The sequence below is a fragment of the Scomber japonicus genome, chromosome 9 (assembly GCF_027409825.1).
Source record: "Scomber japonicus isolate fScoJap1 chromosome 9, fScoJap1.pri, whole genome shotgun sequence".
NCBI lineage: Eukaryota > Metazoa > Chordata > Actinopteri > Scombriformes > Scombridae > Scomber > Scomber japonicus.
The window spans coordinates 21,645,981-21,665,546 of record NC_070586.1 but is presented as its reverse complement, the minus strand read 5'-3'; the positions used below and the strand labels follow the sequence as shown (position 1 = coordinate 21,665,546).

Genomic DNA, 19,566 nt, shown 5'->3' with positions numbered 1-19,566 from the left:
TGCTGCTGCCATTATGTGTTACTTCATCAATGAAGATTAATGCGCCAGTCTCAGAAGAAGCCATGCAAGCCCAAGCCATGACATTACCTCCAGGTGTTTCATAGATGGGCATGTATGTTTGGGATCTTGAGCAGATCCTTTCTTTGTCCAAACTTTAGCCTTTCTATCACTTTGGTCCATAAAACGTTGTCCCAGAATTTTTTAGGCTTGTCTCTGTACTTTTTGGCAAAATCCAGCCAGTGTTTTTTTTCTTCTTCAGGTTATTCCAAATGGTTGTACTGGCTATGCCCAATGATTGATTTTCCATTTTCTCTCAGCTTCACAATTGCTTTTTTTCACCCATAGACAGCTCTCTGGTTTTCATGTTGGTTACACCTCTAACTATAACTAACTAAATCTGCACAGACAAAACCCAAATCTAAAACTGAGCGTTTGAATAATCAATGTAACAGGACATAACTGGCCAACAAAACACAACTGTCACATGTTCCAATACTTTTGCTCATCTAAAAATGTGGTGTTCCGTTACAAATAATGCTATCTTCTAGGTTGTGTATCAGATCCAGATGTGAATACCTGTTAATCTTTTGTCTCATATTCATCTTTTGATCTCAAACCCAAATGTTTTCAGTCTACAGCAAAAATAAAGGAAGTGCAAAATGGTAAACATTATCTATCATGTATATGTAATTTTATAATTCAATATATTATTGTAGATGGTTATATTGCAATATGTAAAATTGTTCAGAAAGTCAATGTGGTCTGTGGATAAAATAAGCAGACAGAATATTTACTTTGGCTTGTCCAGTTAATTAAAAGTCTGACTAATGAAGGCTCTTCGTCACATTACGGCAAAATGTATTGCAATGCAATATAAAATGAGTAACTGCCATAAAGCAATCTTCATCATTGATATGCAGCATTGCTCAAAAGAATTCAATACAACCAGAGATATTTTAAAATGAGCTACTTTGAGATAAACATTATCCCAAAGCAGCTGACAAATTTCTCACAGTATATGTCATCATTTCTTCCAACTCTGGTGTTTAGATAGATATATTTGAGTAGGATTATGCTGCCTGCTGCTTGTATTGAACAAGGAATCAGTGTGTGAGCCTTACACGTCAATAATGCTACATCTCAAATGGGTTTTACTGTGTCATGTTTGTGTCTTTTTAATGAGCTGCTTTTTTTTTAATTACACACACTGGAAATTGCACTACATTGCAGATTTGCACTTGATACAGTATAAAATAATGTACATCTGTTTGTAAAACTAGTCTGTCAAAAGCATTTAATTTTTATCTTGAAATATATATCATCACTGTTTTACATGAGGCACTGTCAGCAGACCCTCGTCCTCACAGCCCAAGCAGCTGTTTGTGTGCATTTAAATGAGAAGTGTATGTGAGCATGCATTCAGTTAATGCCTTGCATACATGGGTTTTAAATCATCTCTTCGCCTTTAAATGATGACAAATCTTATGTAAATGTTGAGTACATCAGACAACCAATGAAGAGATGGCTGCAGACTGTTTCAGATGGTAAACACAGGCTTCACTTTTTTTTGTAACTCATTGTCTCTCTATAGCAGCAAACTTCCTTTTTTTATTACTGCAGTAATATGCTGGATATCCTGTTACTGTGACCAGACTTATGTACATGAGCTCAGTTAGTATTCTGATCTCGTAGGATAATTAATGACCTCAGCCTTCAATCTGTAGGAGTTATGCAGTAAGCAAGAGCCATTTGCCTCTCGCAGGTTTGATGCACCCCTGGGAATTTATAAAATGTACTAGAATATAAATGGACAGTTTAGTCATCAGCAGAGTCATTGTTTTACTTTTTTTGTGTCTCGGAACACATTATAAAATGTTTCTGAATTAAATGTTATTGTTTGGTTGCTCCAGTTTGCTGTTAATCTTCGTTTTTTTGTTGTTTGCTGTTTTCTGAAAGTGTTCGATTGGATACACTGCCAGGGCTGTACTGCAGAGCTTTGGGGACAGTGATGAGTTGCACTGCCCGGTTTCTCATTTGCTTTTAGAGATCTGAGCTCTGTGTTACTGGGTTTAACCTGCGGTCTTCTCTGTTCGTCTCCTTTTGATGCATCTCTGGGGAGATATGGAGCCAGTTAGCAATTACTGGCCAGGATTACACTCCTTTCCTGTGAGACACATCAGCTCCTATCTCAATACGTCTTCAGATTGTTTGATAATGATAATTACAAATATTATTTCCACTTATATATATTTTTTTCCAGTGAAAAGCAAAAGTTGAGCAATGAAATTAGTGAAGTGGTGTCTATGTGTTTAAAGTCAAACCAAGTCAAACAATAACAAAGTACCTCATTATGTTGTTAAATATTATATGCTCGGTTCCATATTTTTAGGTACACCTATATAACTAAAACTAATGTAGTTTAACACAGCCGCCCTGCAACAAATAATTAACAGTTTTTGAAAAGTTTCTGAAATTAAGGTGTTTCTCATAATTTCCACCCCACTAGTATCAATGAGGTATATGTAGTATTACAAATAATATAAATATTGGAATATATATAATTGTCAGAAACACCTCTCAGCTCACACTCATTGTGTAATGCAGTACAAATCAACTGAACCATACTACTAACTAAACACACTCTACAACAGTTTCAACATAAATTCAACATTTTAATCTTCATGAAGTTAGAATTTAAAGTAAGGTGAGTGTAAAGTTGTTGAATTAAATTGCATTATTTTTTGACTCAGTGCACCTAATAAACTGGCTGCTAATGTGTACACAAAACATAAGACTGTAGGGATCAATATTTATTCCTATAACATGGAAGTCTATGCATCCACACTGACAAACATCCAATATGTGATTTTCTATATATTTTTTTCTCAATAAATCTTTTGCAAAGAGCCAAACCAACAATAAATAATTTACTTGCAAGTATTGTGTGTGTATCCAAAACTTGATATATCTTATACATCTGTGCAGTATACCTCTGTTGTTCACCAAAAACTATTAAAGACATGTCAGTGAGTCACACTGCTGCACTTGGTGATATGTTCCTTTGACCCAAAGGCAATGGCTGTGATAGCTTGTTATGAAACAGCTGCAAAGACCTATAACAGCAATCATGTTTTCAGTAGGCTCTCTGGAGAGTAGTTCTGTGTAAAGAAAAATGTAAAAAATCACCAGCCATATCCTTAAAGGTATTTTTTTTCTAACTGAAGAATAGACTCAATTTATAGGACTTATATTGTAAACCTTCACAAAGTCTGACAGCACTGAGGTACTGTATAAACACAGCTTTAATGTTAATTTGCTCCACATTTCACAGCAGCAAATTACTGGTAAGAAAAAAAATGCTATAAGACTGTAACAACCATAAGAAATAAATGTAATCTTCCTGCTAAAAATATACATTGTTAAATTTCTGATACTAATTTCACCTCTGATTAGATTTTTCACTACGTTTAAACACCATCTTTAATTCAAAAGTGCATTTCTACCACGTGCTTGGTTGGCGTGCATGTCTTTCTGCCACAGGGTGACGTCTTATCAGCCAGAGGCCTGGCTCCACTGATCTGACAGCCAGTCCTCAGGGACGAGGAGAGAGACGAGCTCTGATAGTGGGATAGCACAGCGCTGCTCTCCCAATAACATTCCCTCTGCCTATTTCTCCTGCTTTTTATGCCTTTCCTTCCCTTCTTTTGTGCTCAACACTGAGGTGGACACAATGGAAGGAGTGAAAGGCAAAGAAGCTGTACGAGATGTGTGTTTTCCCTTGTTGGGTTGTTAGGATATAATGATATAGATATTTGCTTGAATTATATTATCATCTTTGGAGGAGGAGGATGTGGTAGAGACGCAGTGAGAACAGGAAACATACGTTCATTTCTGTCAATGCAGGGTGCTCTCCGATGTGGTGGACTGTGGGGGATGGGGGGAGGTAGTCCGCCCTTGAGGCATGACTGGCGTGGTAATGGACTCCTGGCCTTGCCTCATGGTGTCGACTTCGCTTCAGAGCGGCATCCATCTACATCTGTTGTTGTGAGGGAAGGGGCTGCAGATTTGAGGGGGCGAGCTTCGGCAGTGACACTGATGCACACACAGCATAGATACAGTATACTGTATATCGACATATGTTTGGTATAAAACCCTCTCTTCACTTTTTATTCTACAGCAGTGATTAACAGTTGATGCATATGTAGAGGTATCTTGAAAGGTTTTTATGTCCTGTATTCAAACTGTACTTGATATTTTGACTGTGCTATATTTGGCTCAGTAAGTCAAAAGGACAGTGCAGAAAAGAAATGGTTGGAGAAAGCGTTGTGTCCTGGTTTCTTCCTTGTCGTCGAAGGAGCTGCAGCCAAAACCTGCGTATGTTTCAGTGGATAGTGTTCTTGAGGTTTGAAGAAAGTGAATTAGCTTTACAGGCAACCTGCTGTAAGCAGAGTCTCTTCTAAACAAATATGCCTCGGTACATGTGACAGTTTATTTTTAAGCAGCATTGCTAAGAGCTGCTGAACTCATTAGCAGAATGAGGGTAAATAAGAAGAGCAAAGCTTCACTGCAGTCTTCCCCAGCAAATGTATTTGCTTAGTCATGAGTTTATGTTCAAACTTCACAATTGTACTTTACATATCATTTAACAATGGAAAAATATATTTGCTTGTGCTAATCCACTGGCTTTATATGTGCAATGTTATATAGTAACAGTCCTGTTTTTCCCTTGCATCACCTGCGGTATACATCACATATCTTAATATTATCCTGGCAGAGCATTAAGGTAGAGTTTACTGTAGCCCAGTAGTGCCTTTGCCATTCAGTAACCTTGTTTTTTTTTATCAGGACAGATGCTAGTCTGTTGAGTTCATAGTGGTGGTTATAATATCAGTATCCTGTGTTCATTTGTTCATCTGCTCCTTGCAAGCAACGTCTGACAGCTGACAAGATTTTAGCAAACTTTAGGGCAGGATTTGTTATGTCCTTCACCTTGCACACACTCAACAAAACAAACCCTCCGGTCCAGGAAATGCTCTAACCATCGCCGTACTCAAAGGAGGTGCGAGGTGCACACCGATCAACTTGCCTGTTTCTGGCTTTGTTGTTTGTCCAGAAGTGATACACAATCTCCTGCTAGATTACCCTGGACTGATTAGACCTTGAGAGAACTTGCAACAACAGGGAAAAACTGTATTATGAATTCAACGCATTTCAGCTTGTCAAACACGTTGATTTCACAGTGGCAGTTGATTTGTCACCTCTATTCATAGGAGACCAACGTGTTTCAGCCAACACTGAAACGCTTTGGTCACACAATAAAGTTAAATGTAAGTTAATGTTAAAATTGTTAACAAAGTTGTTCTGTATACTACACATTTTCTAGTATCTTGATTCCTTTAGACTTCTTTTCTTCTTCGTGCACCTTGGAAGTAGTAGTTGCAGTAATTGGCTTTAAAAAAGCAAAGGTCCCAATTAAAAGTTGTACTAATTCACCATCTTCAATTCTGTTCAAATCCAAATTATGTACTTATGTATTTAAGCTCACACATCGAGCCTTACTGTACAAAATAGACTTAAGAATACTAAGTAGAATTGTGTTGATTGTTCTGAATTATCCTAACATTTGTCAAATATACACTATATTGCCAAAAGTATTGGCTCACCTGCCTTGACTTACATATGAACTTAAGTGACATCCCATTCTTAATCCATAGGGTTTAATATGACGTCAGTGCACCCTTTGCAGTTAAACAGCTTCAACTCTTCTGGGAAGGCTTTCCACAAGGTTTAGGAGTGTGTTTGCGCATTTGTGAGGTCACACACTGATGTTGGACGAGAAGGCCTGGCTCTCAGTCTCTGCTCTAATTCATCCCAAAGGTGTTCTATCGGGTTGAGGTCAGGACTCTGTGCAGGCCAGTCAAGTTCATCCACACCAAACTCTCTCATCCGTATCTTTATGGACCTTGCTTTGTGCACTGGTGCACAGTCATGTTGGAACAGGAAGGGGGCATCCCCAAACTGTTCCCACAAAGTTGGGAGCATGGAATTGTCCAAAATCTTTTGGTATGCTGAAGCATTCAGAGTTCCTTTCACTGGAATTAAGGGGCCAAGTCCAGCTCCTGAAAAACAACCCTGCACATAATCCCCCCTCCACCAAACTTTACACTTGGCACAATGCAGTCAGACAAATACTGTTCTCTTGGCAACTGCCAAACCCAGACTCGTCCATCAGATCGCCAGATGGTGAAGTGTGATTCGTCACTACAGAGAACGTGTCTCCATTGCTCAAGAGTCCAGTGGCGGCGTGCTTTACACCACTGCATCCAACGCTTTGCATTGCACTTGGTGATGTATGGCTTGGATGCAGCTCGGCCATGGAAACCCCTTCCATGAAGCTCTTTACGCACTGTTCTTGAGCTAATCTGAAGGCCACATGAAGTTTGGAGGTCTGTTGCGATTGACTCTGCAGAAAGTTGGCAACCTCTGCGCACTATGCGCCTCAGCATCCGCTGACCCCGCTCCGTCATTTTATGTGGCCTACCACTTCGTGGCTGAGTTGCTGTCATTCCCAATCGCTTCTACTTTGTTATAATACCACTGACAGTTGACTGTGGAATATTTTGGAGCGAGGAAATTTCACAACTGGACTTGTTGCACAGGTGGCATCCTATCACAGTACCACGCTGGAATTCACTGAGCTCCTGAGAGCGACCCATTCTTTCACAAATGTTTGTAGAAACAGTCTGCATGCCTTGGTGCTTGATTTTATACACCTGTGGCCATGGAAGTGATTGGAACACATGATTTCAATTATTTGGATGGGTGAGTGAATAGTGTATGTCGAAATATCTTTCGATGTGTATTTTTTATCTCCAGTTTTCTCTATTCTCTCTCTGTTAAATGTTAACATATTCTTGATGACTCATTTTTACATGTACCTAAATTCATCCAGCCAAATGTAATTTGTGTCAGGCTCATTGCTGTCTCGTGGGAGGAAGTTCAAAACTACGCTCACTCACCAACTTACTTAACTTGTTTAAATGTGCAATGTGGAGAATTTAATGGCATCAAGCAGAACAATCTTAGCCAGAAATAGAATATAATTGTCAAAGTATTTTGTCATAAGTATAATCGCCTGAAAATAATAATAATTGGGTTTTCGAGGGTGTGGGAGGGTTCAGCGGGGCTGTATTCAGTTTATTGAAATATGCAACCTCGCTGCTCGATGCCACTGAATCCTACACACTGCACCTTTAAAGTTGTTCTGCCATGGTCATGCTTTATCAGTTTCAGGCTTATTTCATTAACCTCTCCTGCTCTGTCTGTACTTGCTCTTTGGCTTTTTCACTCAGCCCTTTTACTGTCTCTTACCTTCCTTTTTAACTGCAGCTGCAGGTCTCTCAACGCAGACTGGTCAATTTTCTCCGTTCACATCGTCAGCGTTTTTATCTTCTTTACAAGCCTTTTTCTGCAGTGACTTTATTGAAGTTCTGTGTAATTTGATTCCTGCTGTGTTGCTGGCTGGTGGTGGATCGATACTGGTGAAATTTTCTGATTCTCTTGGTTTTGTTGGCTCTGCAGAACAACTGGATTGACCTTTGACTGGACTCTTTAGCCTTTGTCTCCCCATTTTAATGTCCATACAGCGTCTTTTTGAAAACATGTTCACACGTTAATTCAGAGGTTAGACATCCGCAGCCTGTGTGTATGCTGCATCTTTCTGGCTAAACTTTGTTTACTGTTAAGTGAAAATGGATGCCCAGGAATGCAGATATGGTGAGACAGTTTTTCTTTGCTTCTCTTTACCCCTTTGCTTGACCTCCTCTGGCTTCCTTCTTTCTACCTCCAATCCCCTCACTTCTCTTTCCCTTAAGATAGGAGGACTTGTTCTTCATTTATACATTAAATGTTTAGATAGGCTTGTGATATATTTGTCATCTTGGCTGTTAATAATAGCTTGACCTGATTTGCTTGGCCAGTTTTCCCACTGACTTGAGCTAATCATAGGTCTGTCAGTATCGATGTATGTCAGTTGATAAGTAACTATAACTTGCAGTATAAAAATACCAAATAAACTTATTGAGGTCATCTAAAAAAAAAATTGCATTTCTATTTGTTCACCAGGGAGCTATGTCAAGTTTATTCCTCACATCATTTTGTAAAATTGCACTATTTGATAACTTTTACATAAACAATAGATTTAATGACTCCATGTAATGTAATGAGTTGCTGCTAGTGACAAACAATTATGATTTGACTCAGTTTTACAGCCCACAATTCTGCTGTCATAAACCCCCAAGCAGCAGGAAGCCATTTTCAGCAAAAAAGCTTCCACTGTACATTACCCTGCCTGCACCAAATGGCAGGCAGGCAGAGTTAGCCACTTACTGAAAATATTGGATATCTTCCCTTAGGACTCTGTGGAGATCAACACAGAGCTAAAAGGAGAGTAAATATTGGACTTGGAAACACAAATGATTGCTAATGCTGTGTGATGACTGTTTGCTAACACATTTTCAATAACAACAAGGTGATTATATGCTATGATATATGTTATTGTGTTTTCAGATTTTTACACTGCCCCCAAGTGGCCAGAAAATCGGATTCATTATCTGACTCTATCTAACTCTCAAATAGTGATATTGGTATCAATATGCCACAAAAACAATTATAAAAAATCCAAACTTTTAATTGGTAGTGTTGGGCTCAACTGTTAATGCTAAGTTACTGTGATAAAAAAAACTTTAAATGGAATCAGAAACTGCTCACTTAACTTACAAGTGCTTTCTCATACTTTGCTGCCATTACAATCATTTAAAACATTTAGAAAAAAAGTGTGAATAGAGCATTATGATTGTATATGAAATATTCTCATCTCGGTGTAAACATTTGTTGGTGTGCTGCTTGTTAGTGAGCTGAACGTTCCACTTGACAAAGGTCCCCCTCAAACTTGAACCCAGTATGTTGTTGTTACATGCTATGGTCCTGACACTGCCACATCCCTCAGGCTGATACCCATGTTATACTTGCATGGTGTAAATTGGCTCAACACTGCGAGGTTACAGCCAGCTGCCATGTTCTTCAGTGAAAGTGTTACTGTAGTGCAACCTCTGATGAAGGTTGTGACTGTCTCTCTCCTATCAGCTACATAACAGACCTTTTCAATGTGACAGAAGCATGGATTTGTCCCTTTTATGATGTGAGTGGGCTGTTTATGGATCCAGGTCTTACCCTCTGTATATTTCTGTGTGTGTGTGTATGTGTGTGTAATGTAGAGCTGACACTGCAACACTGTTCTCGTATGTTCTGTGTAACCTCGAGTAACCTCTCTCTAATGACATCATAGGGGAAAGGCAGCTGCACGGGTATGGATGAGCTGTCTGTATTCAAATGTCTTGATACAGTTTACATTTTGATAAGTGTCCAGAGATTCCTGTGGTCAGAGTGGTCGTATTTAGTGTGTTTTTCTGTTTGTATCAAAGGAAACCATCTGTACAATAAAACTAATGGCTTTCCAATTAATTGTAATCTGAATGAATATCACATAATGTAGAAAGCATGACTCATGACTAGAACAAATGACTCTTTGTGGTCACTTATGACTGTCTATATTTACTGATTTAACACCATAGTTTTCTCCCTTTTTAAGACCGTTATCTGAATTATCTGTGATTTGCGTCTGCCAGTGGTAGCAGCCTGGGAAATATCTGTATCATATAAAGGAGGGTGTGCGCATATTTGGTGATACAGCTGCTATACAATTAAATATGAAAACCTTTCTAAATAAATATCCTCTCTTGTCCAAGATAGTGTGTGACTTCTGACCTTTTCCTTCCAGATGACTCTGGAGACGAGGAGCCCACATCCCAATCGGACCGCAGTGAGATTCAGGGCACCCTGAAGATACTTGTCAGCAAGCTTGATGACCTCAGTACATGTAATGACCTGATTGCCAAGCATGGGGCGGCCCTGCAGCGTTCCCTGAGCGAACTTGAGGGTCTGAAAGTTCCCGTAGAGGGAGGGGAGAAGATCAAAGCAGTCAATGAGAGAGCCACCCTCTTCCGCATCACTTCCAATGCTATGATCAATGTAAGTAACCAAACCAAATCAAGACAAGATGCAGCAGCACTCATGAGAGAGTGATCTGTGCCCTGCATGCTTCAGCATGATCAATGTGACAAGAGTGGCAGTCATCTATAATGACCTGGATAGTGAGTGATGAAAGACAAGATCACTTCATAGAGAAGCAACTGAGCTGCAGCCTCGACGACAGCAGGTTTAGAGAAGCAGTATTAGTTTGTGTTTAACGTATACAGAAGCATTTCTAAATTAATACATGAACATAATGTTATTGTTAAGGATACCAACAGCTTTGTTTTTGGAATAAGTTAAGTCCGTTTTATTTATATAGACCAAAATCTGCAACTACAACTAGCAATTCTTAAATCATTGGTTAATCAATTTTTTGTCCAACCAATAGTCCAAAACCCACAGATATTAATCATGCATTACAAAGAAAAGCATAAAATCATTTGAGAAGCTGATACCAGAATATTTACAAATTAATTAATCAGTAATCAAAATAGTTGATTTTCCTTTACAGTCTGTACAAAACAATTTTACAAAACACAATATCAGACACTATGAGGTTTCCTGTTCCCACAATGTCAGACGTGTTGAATCTGATTACCAGCATCAGACTGTATCTGGCACAGCTCCATTCTCCTCAATGCTAAATACTCTGGGATTAACAGTTTGTAGTTGATGGGAGCTCAGGGAGGGTTGAGGTCTGGAAGGAGTGAGATATGATCGCAGGTGGGTGGGGGTGACAGGAATAGCTCCTGCTCCCCCCTCAAATCCAAGACCCTCCCTGCTTAGCGAGGAGTGTCAGAGCTTTCTAGACTACAGTTAGTTAGACAGACAGACCTGCTCTAACTAAAAGCAGACAATCACACAAGGTTTGTCTATCTTTTTGCTTCTCTCAATGGTTTTGTTGATAGCTGTGTTAATTCTTGGGTCAGTGAATGTTTGCTGCTATAATGCATGTCGCATGTTGCGATTGTGAGAAGTAAAATAATTTTCACAGTTTCAGTAGCCGTGGTTAGGCTTAAATGAGATTTGTTTTGAAACCCGGCAGTAAGAGATTATGGCTCCTAATATGGTTAAGTATGTGCTAATACAGCGCGTTATGAGACTTGAGCCCATAGTGTTATGATAAGAAAAAGGAGTCTTATCTGAAATGTACTTAAATTATTTGAAAGGCCTGTTTAAATTGATGAACCCCTTGTTTCTTAGTGTCATCCATTTTTTTGTATCTTATTTCCCATACCAATTTCTCATTGGTATGGAAAATTGAAACTTACTGGACAAGCAATAAAATAGACCCTCTTAGATTGCCAAACTCATTCAAATGCCATTAGGTTTGCCAAGAATCTGCTTCTAATGAGGAAGAAGTTCTGCTACAAACCCCCAGCAGTAATTTTTAGTCCTGTAAATGGCTCTCCTTAAGTGGAGGAATTTTTGGATATCTGAAACCGTTGTTGCTCTAAAATGTAACGGTAGTCTTTATGGGCTGCTTCCAGCAAAATGGGGAAATGCATATAAAGAAGAAAAGGAGGGGAAGGAAGAAGAAGGCCATAATGGCAAGACACAACTGCATGCATTCACTGATATGACCCTGGCCCGAGGAGAAAGTTGCGGTGTAGTGCTTTTAGTGGTGATGTAACTTCTCACGTGTGCCATTGAATACAAGCCTTTGCCATTTTTGCCATTGTTTGTGTGTGCAGTCCCACAAATGTTGGTTTGTATAGAATGATTTCATGCCACTTTGCTTAGGTTAATTTTATTCTTTGGTATTCTTCAGTTCACTCATTCTGCAAAGTTCAGCAGGCCTTTTAATTCCACACCGACATTTGTTCAATTCTTAACTGCACATCCACTCTTTCAGCCTGCACGCGACCTTTGTCATCCCACTTCCACTGGAAGTCACAAGCAGTCTGTTTTTTATGCTGGAGACTCAGCAGAAAAAATGTGGAAGTGTTTTTTAAGTGGGTGTTGAGTTTCATACTGTGGTTATGTCTGAGGAAGTGGACCCCAACGTCACATGCATTTGTAGCATTTAAACTGAAGCAAAGACATTGATGGTTAAGACACTTCATATACGGCTGCTGAAGGTAAGAGATTGATTGGAGACATGTCAAGTCAAGTGTTTTCTCTGTGAGAGTTTTGTTTGATTTCCATGCTGTGTCTTGAGCAAAATAGTGTCAATCATTGATAATACAACTTTACCAAACATTATTCTTATTACATAGATTTTAATCTGTTAGGAGTGTAAAAAACATATTTGGAAATGTCAAGGACACAAGGTTACATGATCTTAGTTTGTAACATGATAATATTTTTGCAAATATAGTAATTTACTGTACTACAGTGACATGGCAAGTACAGTTTGATGAATGACAAATATAAATGGAAAATCATTGTAACTATTCACTTTTAAAAATGTAAAAGCTTTAGAAGGACTTTACATTTTTGAAAATAACTGAATTTTCACTAAAAATATCAACCTGTCTACAAAAATACACATGATACGTTTTTTGAGAGTAAGAAGCACTTTTTCAGCAGACAGAGATTGCCTGTTTTCTGCATACAGGTCAAAGAAAGTGTCAGGTGTTACAGCATCCTTGTTTCTCTTCCTGATGCCTAAAGGTGATACTGTACATCCTGACCACACTCTCACCGCTAAGACATCAGACATTATTTGATCTGTGTGACACATTTGTCCCTCCAGTGTCCTCTGCCAGAACTTAATCTAAATAAATAAAAGTGTTTCAAGCGGATTCTCACAGTCCCTCTAGCACTGGGACCAAAGATCATTTTTTGTGATTCTGAGTGAACACAAATGTAATTGTGCATTATTTCACTCATGTGGGGTAGAGTATTAAAATGCCACCACAAAATGCTACAAAAATGCTTAATTGCAATACTAGAGTTTCGAAACGACCCCTTCTCCTGAGGTTCATTTGCTGACAGCTCAAAGACTGTCACATGACATTTTCATCATATATGTTGTAAACTGTCATTTAGGTTCATTGACCTTTTGAGCTTACTTTGAGGAAAGAAGTCAGACATATGATTCAGTGCCCACAAATGCTGACAAGTAAATTATGTTTGATCTGAAGTAACCTCTTTGTCTCTTCAGTAAAACCAAAGCAGCAACAATGGTGCCCACTCTTGTCTTAAATATAGTTGTGAGGAATACACCTCATAATTTTAGTATGTTTCTTACATTATTGTATGTTAAATAATAAACTTGTACAACTTTCTACTACATCTGCTGTTTTTTGTCATGGCTCACAAGCCAGATAATGACATCTTGACAGGGGTTTAACCTCTAGCTCATCATTCACTGATGTTTTCTGTGTTTCTGTGTTACTCTTTGCTCCGAGGCACAGCAGGGAGACTAGTAAATGCTTGACAGACAGCTAATTAACATATTGATGATTCCTTGAAACAGTGGTGATAAGTGTCCTTGATTACAATCATTTTCGTGAATCTTTTTATATCTTAATGATCTCACTAGTTATCACCTGTAAGGAACATTTTATACCCACCTGGTGATTTTGTTTCTATATATTGTGATCTGGTGACTCCAAAATGAATAACGATATTTTTCAAGGTTTTCTCCTAAACCTGAACAGAAACCGAAAGAAGTTATTCATTTTTCATGACGTGATTGTATTGTTATACTTTCAGTTTTGTCTGTGTGTTTATGTACGTGTGTGCATGTGTTTCCTCAGGCGTGTCGAGACTTCCTGGACCTAGCAGAGACTCACAGTAGGAGATGGCAGCGGGCGCTGCAGTATGAGCGAGAGCAGCGTACCCACCTAGAGGAGACCATTGAGCAGCTAGCCAAGCAGCATAACAGCCTGGAGCGAGCGTGGAGAGAAGCACCCACGCTTGCATCTAGCACACCCAGCGCCCCTACCACCAACAAGGGTGAGACTGTGTCTGTGTCATTTACTACTGTAGGCCTCAGTGCAGACCTCACTTTAGTGGCTAAAAGTTATGTGTGACCTTAGGCTCATAGTTATAAACATTCCTCATTTTGGGGACTCATGTGAAAGAAGGACATTTTAAGTTGTGTCAGAAGGTTTGGATTGAATTATCAAATTACCTCCACCAGGCATCAGATGTCATGTGGTCTTAGTCATTCTGTTCATCTATTTGTTTTTTTTCTTGTTTGTGTACATGTATCCAATAAGTGAATAAAATTAGCTGTGTATGTCCATTCTCTGAGAGGGAGAAACCTTTTGATTTTTAGTTTTTTAGTTTTTTTTTATTTCTTCTGGTCTCTTAAGCTTCATATATGTGTACATGTGTGTATATAAACACAAACATGGAGTAGAGGAACATTCTTATAGTACAATTAAAAGTTACAGGACTGGGGTCAAGCTAGATGGATGAACAAGCATTCAAAGCACTTGACTTCAAAATTGAAGACTGTGGTTCACATGTCATCACTTACAAACTGCTAACAGTTTTGTTTATTAAGTGTGAGAGTGATATTTCAATATTCTTCTCAAAGTAGTGTTAGTAGCCTGAACTCACCCATACCTTAAGAATAAAATGCTCATACTGTATGAGTTGTTTCAGTAACATTTATGTGGGTACTGGTAAGCAATCTATATTGTTATATTGTTTATACAGTTACAGATAAAGTTCGGTCATACATGTATAATGACAAGAAGGAATCTGAAAATGCAGTCAAATTTGTTTTATATTGATGTTTATTGTCCTTTTTATTTATAGAATCACTTCATTAGAAAGCACGAGGATTACATGATATAAAGAGTAGTGCTTCACCATGTAAAATTACAGTTTATATCACTTATCTGATTATTGAATGTGAATATGAGGAGTAAACCTTGAGGAACTAGCGTCATTCAGGCTAGTTAACCAGCAGGAACATTTCCAATTTTACTAAGCTGATTATTCCTTGATTAATCGCCATGGGTATGTTATTATTCACTGTTCTCTCTTGAACCCTGTAGAATACAAACTGACCACCATGTGATGGCTCTGTTCCTTTGGCATGTAGTTTGCATGTACTCACAATGTATATGTCCTGACAGGGGGGAGTGAGAGGCTGCGCAAAGAAGAGGCGAGTGATGAAGATGAGGATACTGAATACTTTGATGCAATGGAGGATTCCCCTGCGTTTATCACAGTGACTGCCACTGAGAATACACAACACAGGTCAGTCTCACACAGGGATCCTTACAGTTTTTTTCAAAATTTAGCTAAACAGTCGGACAATTGAAAGATAGATGAGGTAATGAAGGCTTAGTTTTAACATTTAGTCTGCATGTGTACATGTGAAACCACTATAAACCATGTATGAATGTGCTGTAATGTTTGTCATAATAGTAAATGTGACTGGCTAACAGCTGAACAAAGCTCTGATGATGGGTTGTGATGTGATCATTTAACCTACACATACACATATTATAGAGACAAATAACTTCAGATTATTGTCCTTTCCTTTTTTCCTGCAGCAAAATGATCTCATTTTTTTGGGCTCTCTATATTTTTAGGGCATATTTACTGCAGTCCAGTCAGCCTCTTGCTGTAAACTCTGATTGTTTTTTTTTGCAGAGCCTCTGCTGTATTTCTTAACTTTGTAAAAAAGGTAAAAAGGTTTTCTCTCTCATCATTAGGCATCATAAGGCTCAGCTCTTGCAACATATCTCTCAGTAGCACCGTTAAAGACTGATGGAGAATGTGACCCAGTATTCATCTGTAATACCTAGCAATTTCTGTGCTCCCTTTTGTCTACTGTGTTTGTGTATTGGGTGTGAGTGCAAGTGGTGAAAGATTGAGAGCCAGAAGGTGGCAATGAGTCTGTTTTTGTGTGCAGTGCTCATCATAGAAGATATTTTCATTCTGTTCCAGGCGATCTCAGAGTAATTTAAGCGGAGCGAGCGGAGGTCACTCCAACGACTGGAACCAGGACGACCATGTAAGTGTCTGTCCTCCTAATAAGAGTGACTAATAGGACTGACATTTCTGATCACTGTTGACTTGTGTTATCTCATACACAGATTCATTTGTGCTGCTGGAAAGCCCCCAGCTCATTGATTTATTTATGTAACTGTCTTCACTTGGTCTTTGCAAGACTGTTGTTGCTCTCACAAGCCAACTTCCTTCCCTACATTAATCCCATACTCATTGGCATACACACACACACATATACACATACGCACACCCTTTGTCAGTGTTTCATACTGTCTTGTTGTCACCCCCTGTGGTACACAGCTGCATCATTCCACTAAATCTTAATTAGTAGTCACACATCTGCTTTTTTCTACTCTCAATTCTCTTGTGCTGCTTCTTCTCACAAACAGACATCTGCGTCTTCTGCTCCCTCCTATCTTTCACTTGCTCTGTCACTCCACTCGGTAATATCGCATGCTGTCAAGCTGTCCATGAACTGCAGCAGAATATATGGAATGTTCTTTTTTATACAAAGTTAAATATCACCTCTCATTCCCCACACTTCCACCTTATTTCAGATGTCTCCAAGCTATAATGATGTGTCAGGGAAGGAGCTGCAGCCACGCAGACAGCGGCGAACTCATGTCCCAGACAAACCTAATTACTCCCTCAATTTATGGAGCATAATGAAGAACTGCATTGGCAAGGAGCTCTCCAAAATTCCCATGCCTGTAAGTGTGTTGTCTCTGTAACTGTAACTGCTTCTGCATATTTGTTTGATATTGATATTGTATGTAAATTATATTTTATACAGCACATGCCTTTATCACCCCTTCAGGTAAACTTCAATGAGCCTTTGTCGATGCTCCAGCGTCTCACTGAGGACCTGGAGTATCATGAGCTTCTGGACAAGGCAGCACGCTGCGACTCCTCCCTGGAGCAGATGTGCCTGGTCGCTGCCTTCTCCATCTCCTCCTACTCCACCACGGTCAACCGGACAGCCAAGCCCTTCAACCCCCTCCTGGGCGAGACCTACGAACTCGATCGTCTGGAGGAGTTTGGCTACCGCTCGCTGTGTGAGCAGGTAACACCAGGACCACGGGGAGTCTTTTGTTTATACACTCAATTATGTGCATGCATGCAGCCAGCACACAAACTGTTATACATAAGATTAGTCTGTGTTCTTCAAACGTTCTTGTTGTTTATGTGAAGCAATCTCTAACATTCTCCATCTTTAATTTTTTTGTCCATCCTTCCTGTCAGGTGAGCCATCACCCCCCTGCAGCTGCACATCATGTGATTTCTCAACGAGGCTGGACCCTGTGGCAGGAAATCACCATTGCCAGCAAGTTCCGTGGCAAATACCTCTCCATAATGCCTCTGGGTAAGACCTTTTAATATTCAGCTGGGAAACAAATATCAAACTATATGTGTAAATAAAGGCTTCATCATGCAAATTAAACCGCCACAGCATGCAGAGTTTAGTGAAGGTCTCCACATCTACTTGAGAGTACTGGACCTCTGAGCTGCTGCCCTGACAATCTAACGCTGAAGTAAAGTGTGTAAGAATGAATCATGAGGATTTTATGTCCCTTTTGACACATACATAAAGTATATGGGTATAAAGGGAGCTCTCTATTGCACTGGGACAGTGGAGTGCAGTCTGTTGGCTCAGATAAATGAGAGATTTGATAGATGCAGCTCCAGCCAAGGGATGCGCTGGTATTTATCTGACTTCTCCCACTTCCTGTTATATGCCTGCTGTGAGGTGCCATGTAATTAAAAACAAAACAAAAAACAAGCTCTTAAGCAGAAAGCATTTATGATAAAATGGTTATCAATCATCCAGGGTCAGGTGACTCTGGAGCTAGATGGGAATGTATTGCCTGCATGCAGGGCGTAAATATGTTGTATAAAATGTTGTTTAGCACAGAGACCTGCAAGTAGCGTTTACAGATCTTTAGAACAGAAACAAGAAGAAATAGATCACGCTCTGATCTATATTGTAGATCAGCAAGACCTGCAGCTTTTCTTTCACCGCTATTTGTCCCTTTCCATCCCCAGGTGCCATTCACCTGCAGTTCCACTCCAGCGGGAACCACTATGTATGGAGAAAGGTCACCTCCACAGTGCATAACATCATCGTGGGCAAGCTGTGGATTGACCAGGTCTGTTTGCGAACACTTCTCATTGATAACCATTCATCCTCAGCTACAAACACTCAGCACTGCCTTAATACCTCTGACCTTCCTGATTAGCATATGGGTATTTTTTTTCATCCTCATCTTGTTTTGCTGTAGTGTGTGGTACAGACCAGCAGAGTAGAGAGCCCCAAAGAAGGTAATCAGAGCAAAGCCTTAGAGCACATGAATAAGGAGCTCCACAGTCTCTGGGGATTTATCTTTAGCTTTGATCTCTAATAACAACCTAAAATAACAGCCTTTTCTTTCTGTGAGATGGCCCAGATATATGGGGGGAGGAGCAGACTTTCTATCTGTCTGTCTGTCTGTCTGTCTGTCTGTCTGTCTGTCTCTCTGTTTGTTCAAAAATGTCTGTAATGAAACATTGTTTTCCCCCCAGTGTTTCCTGTTTACACTCGTACTGTCTATCATGTCAGTCTGTCAGTATGAGCATGTGTTTGTATTTGTGTTTGACCTTGGAAGAAAGAGAAAACATACATAATTCATGGACAGAAGAATGTGGCAGATTTATATCTCATTATCACTCTCAGAAGCACGGCCGGTGTGTTTATCAGATCAGCATCATTTGCAAATAGCTAGTATTTCATAGAGATTTGTTGAATTTCTTTGAGCCTGTTTATGTAGATGTGTGTGATTAAAGGTACCCTGCAGAGTTTAGTTTACACCCAGCATTTTTCACCAAAATACGTTGTATGTATCCTTGGGTCTAACAAATATGTTGAATTCATTTTCATACAACATTATCAAGCTTTTATTTGAATGTTTTGAAACCTTTTACATTTTATGATTACATTAGTTTGTGATCGCCTTCTGTGGTCCTACTTGAGATATGACCTTTATTTGGGAGTCAGTAGGGATTTTAAAATATATTTCTAAATATGTATTGGGTCCTTTTTTGTTTCAGTTTTTCATCGGGAAAACATTTCACCAATATTTATAAGTTATTGTTTTACTTTTAAATTCATTATTTGGCCTTCCTCTTCCACTGCCTCTGCCGCCCTCTGGTGCAGAATGAGGTTGGCCAAACACCATAGCAAACAACCCGAAACTATTCTGCTACTCCCCTCTCTACCACTGGCCAGTTCACTGGCTGACAGCAGTGTCAAGAGAACAGCAACAAAAGCCAGGGACAGTGATCTGCATGGTATTTACATTGGATACATTATTACTGAACTAGGATTACAGCAAACACTTTTTTAAGATTTAGTTTGACAATGTAACCCTTGAATTTTTTATTTTTTTATGCCATAAAAGACAAAAATGTTTATTAAAGGTTTGACATTAATTTGAAAAATGAAAACAGAAACATGAAAAGGTATGGCTCTCTGCAGTCAACAGAAGCAGCACATTTGTGTCTTTGTTCATGTGC

The 19,566-nt window shown here is 39.3% G+C and overlaps 1 protein-coding gene across 1 annotated transcript in view; it reads left to right on the top strand.

Annotated features, from left to right (window-relative positions):
- The window catches only part of osbp2b (oxysterol binding protein 2b), a 46,928-nt gene that overhangs the window by 23,194 nt on the left and 4,168 nt on the right, over window positions 1-19,566 (top strand). The window contains exons 3-10 of the mRNA XM_053325111.1: window positions 9,839-10,089; window positions 13,800-14,006; window positions 15,146-15,258; window positions 15,955-16,021; window positions 16,575-16,727; window positions 16,835-17,080; window positions 17,260-17,380; window positions 18,061-18,164. Of these exons, the coding sequence (XP_053181086.1) occupies window positions 9,839-10,089; window positions 13,800-14,006; window positions 15,146-15,258; window positions 15,955-16,021; window positions 16,575-16,727; window positions 16,835-17,080; window positions 17,260-17,380; window positions 18,061-18,164 (1,262 nt within the window). The remainder of the gene's footprint in view (window positions 1-9,838; window positions 10,090-13,799; window positions 14,007-15,145; window positions 15,259-15,954; window positions 16,022-16,574; window positions 16,728-16,834; window positions 17,081-17,259; window positions 17,381-18,060; window positions 18,165-19,566) is intronic.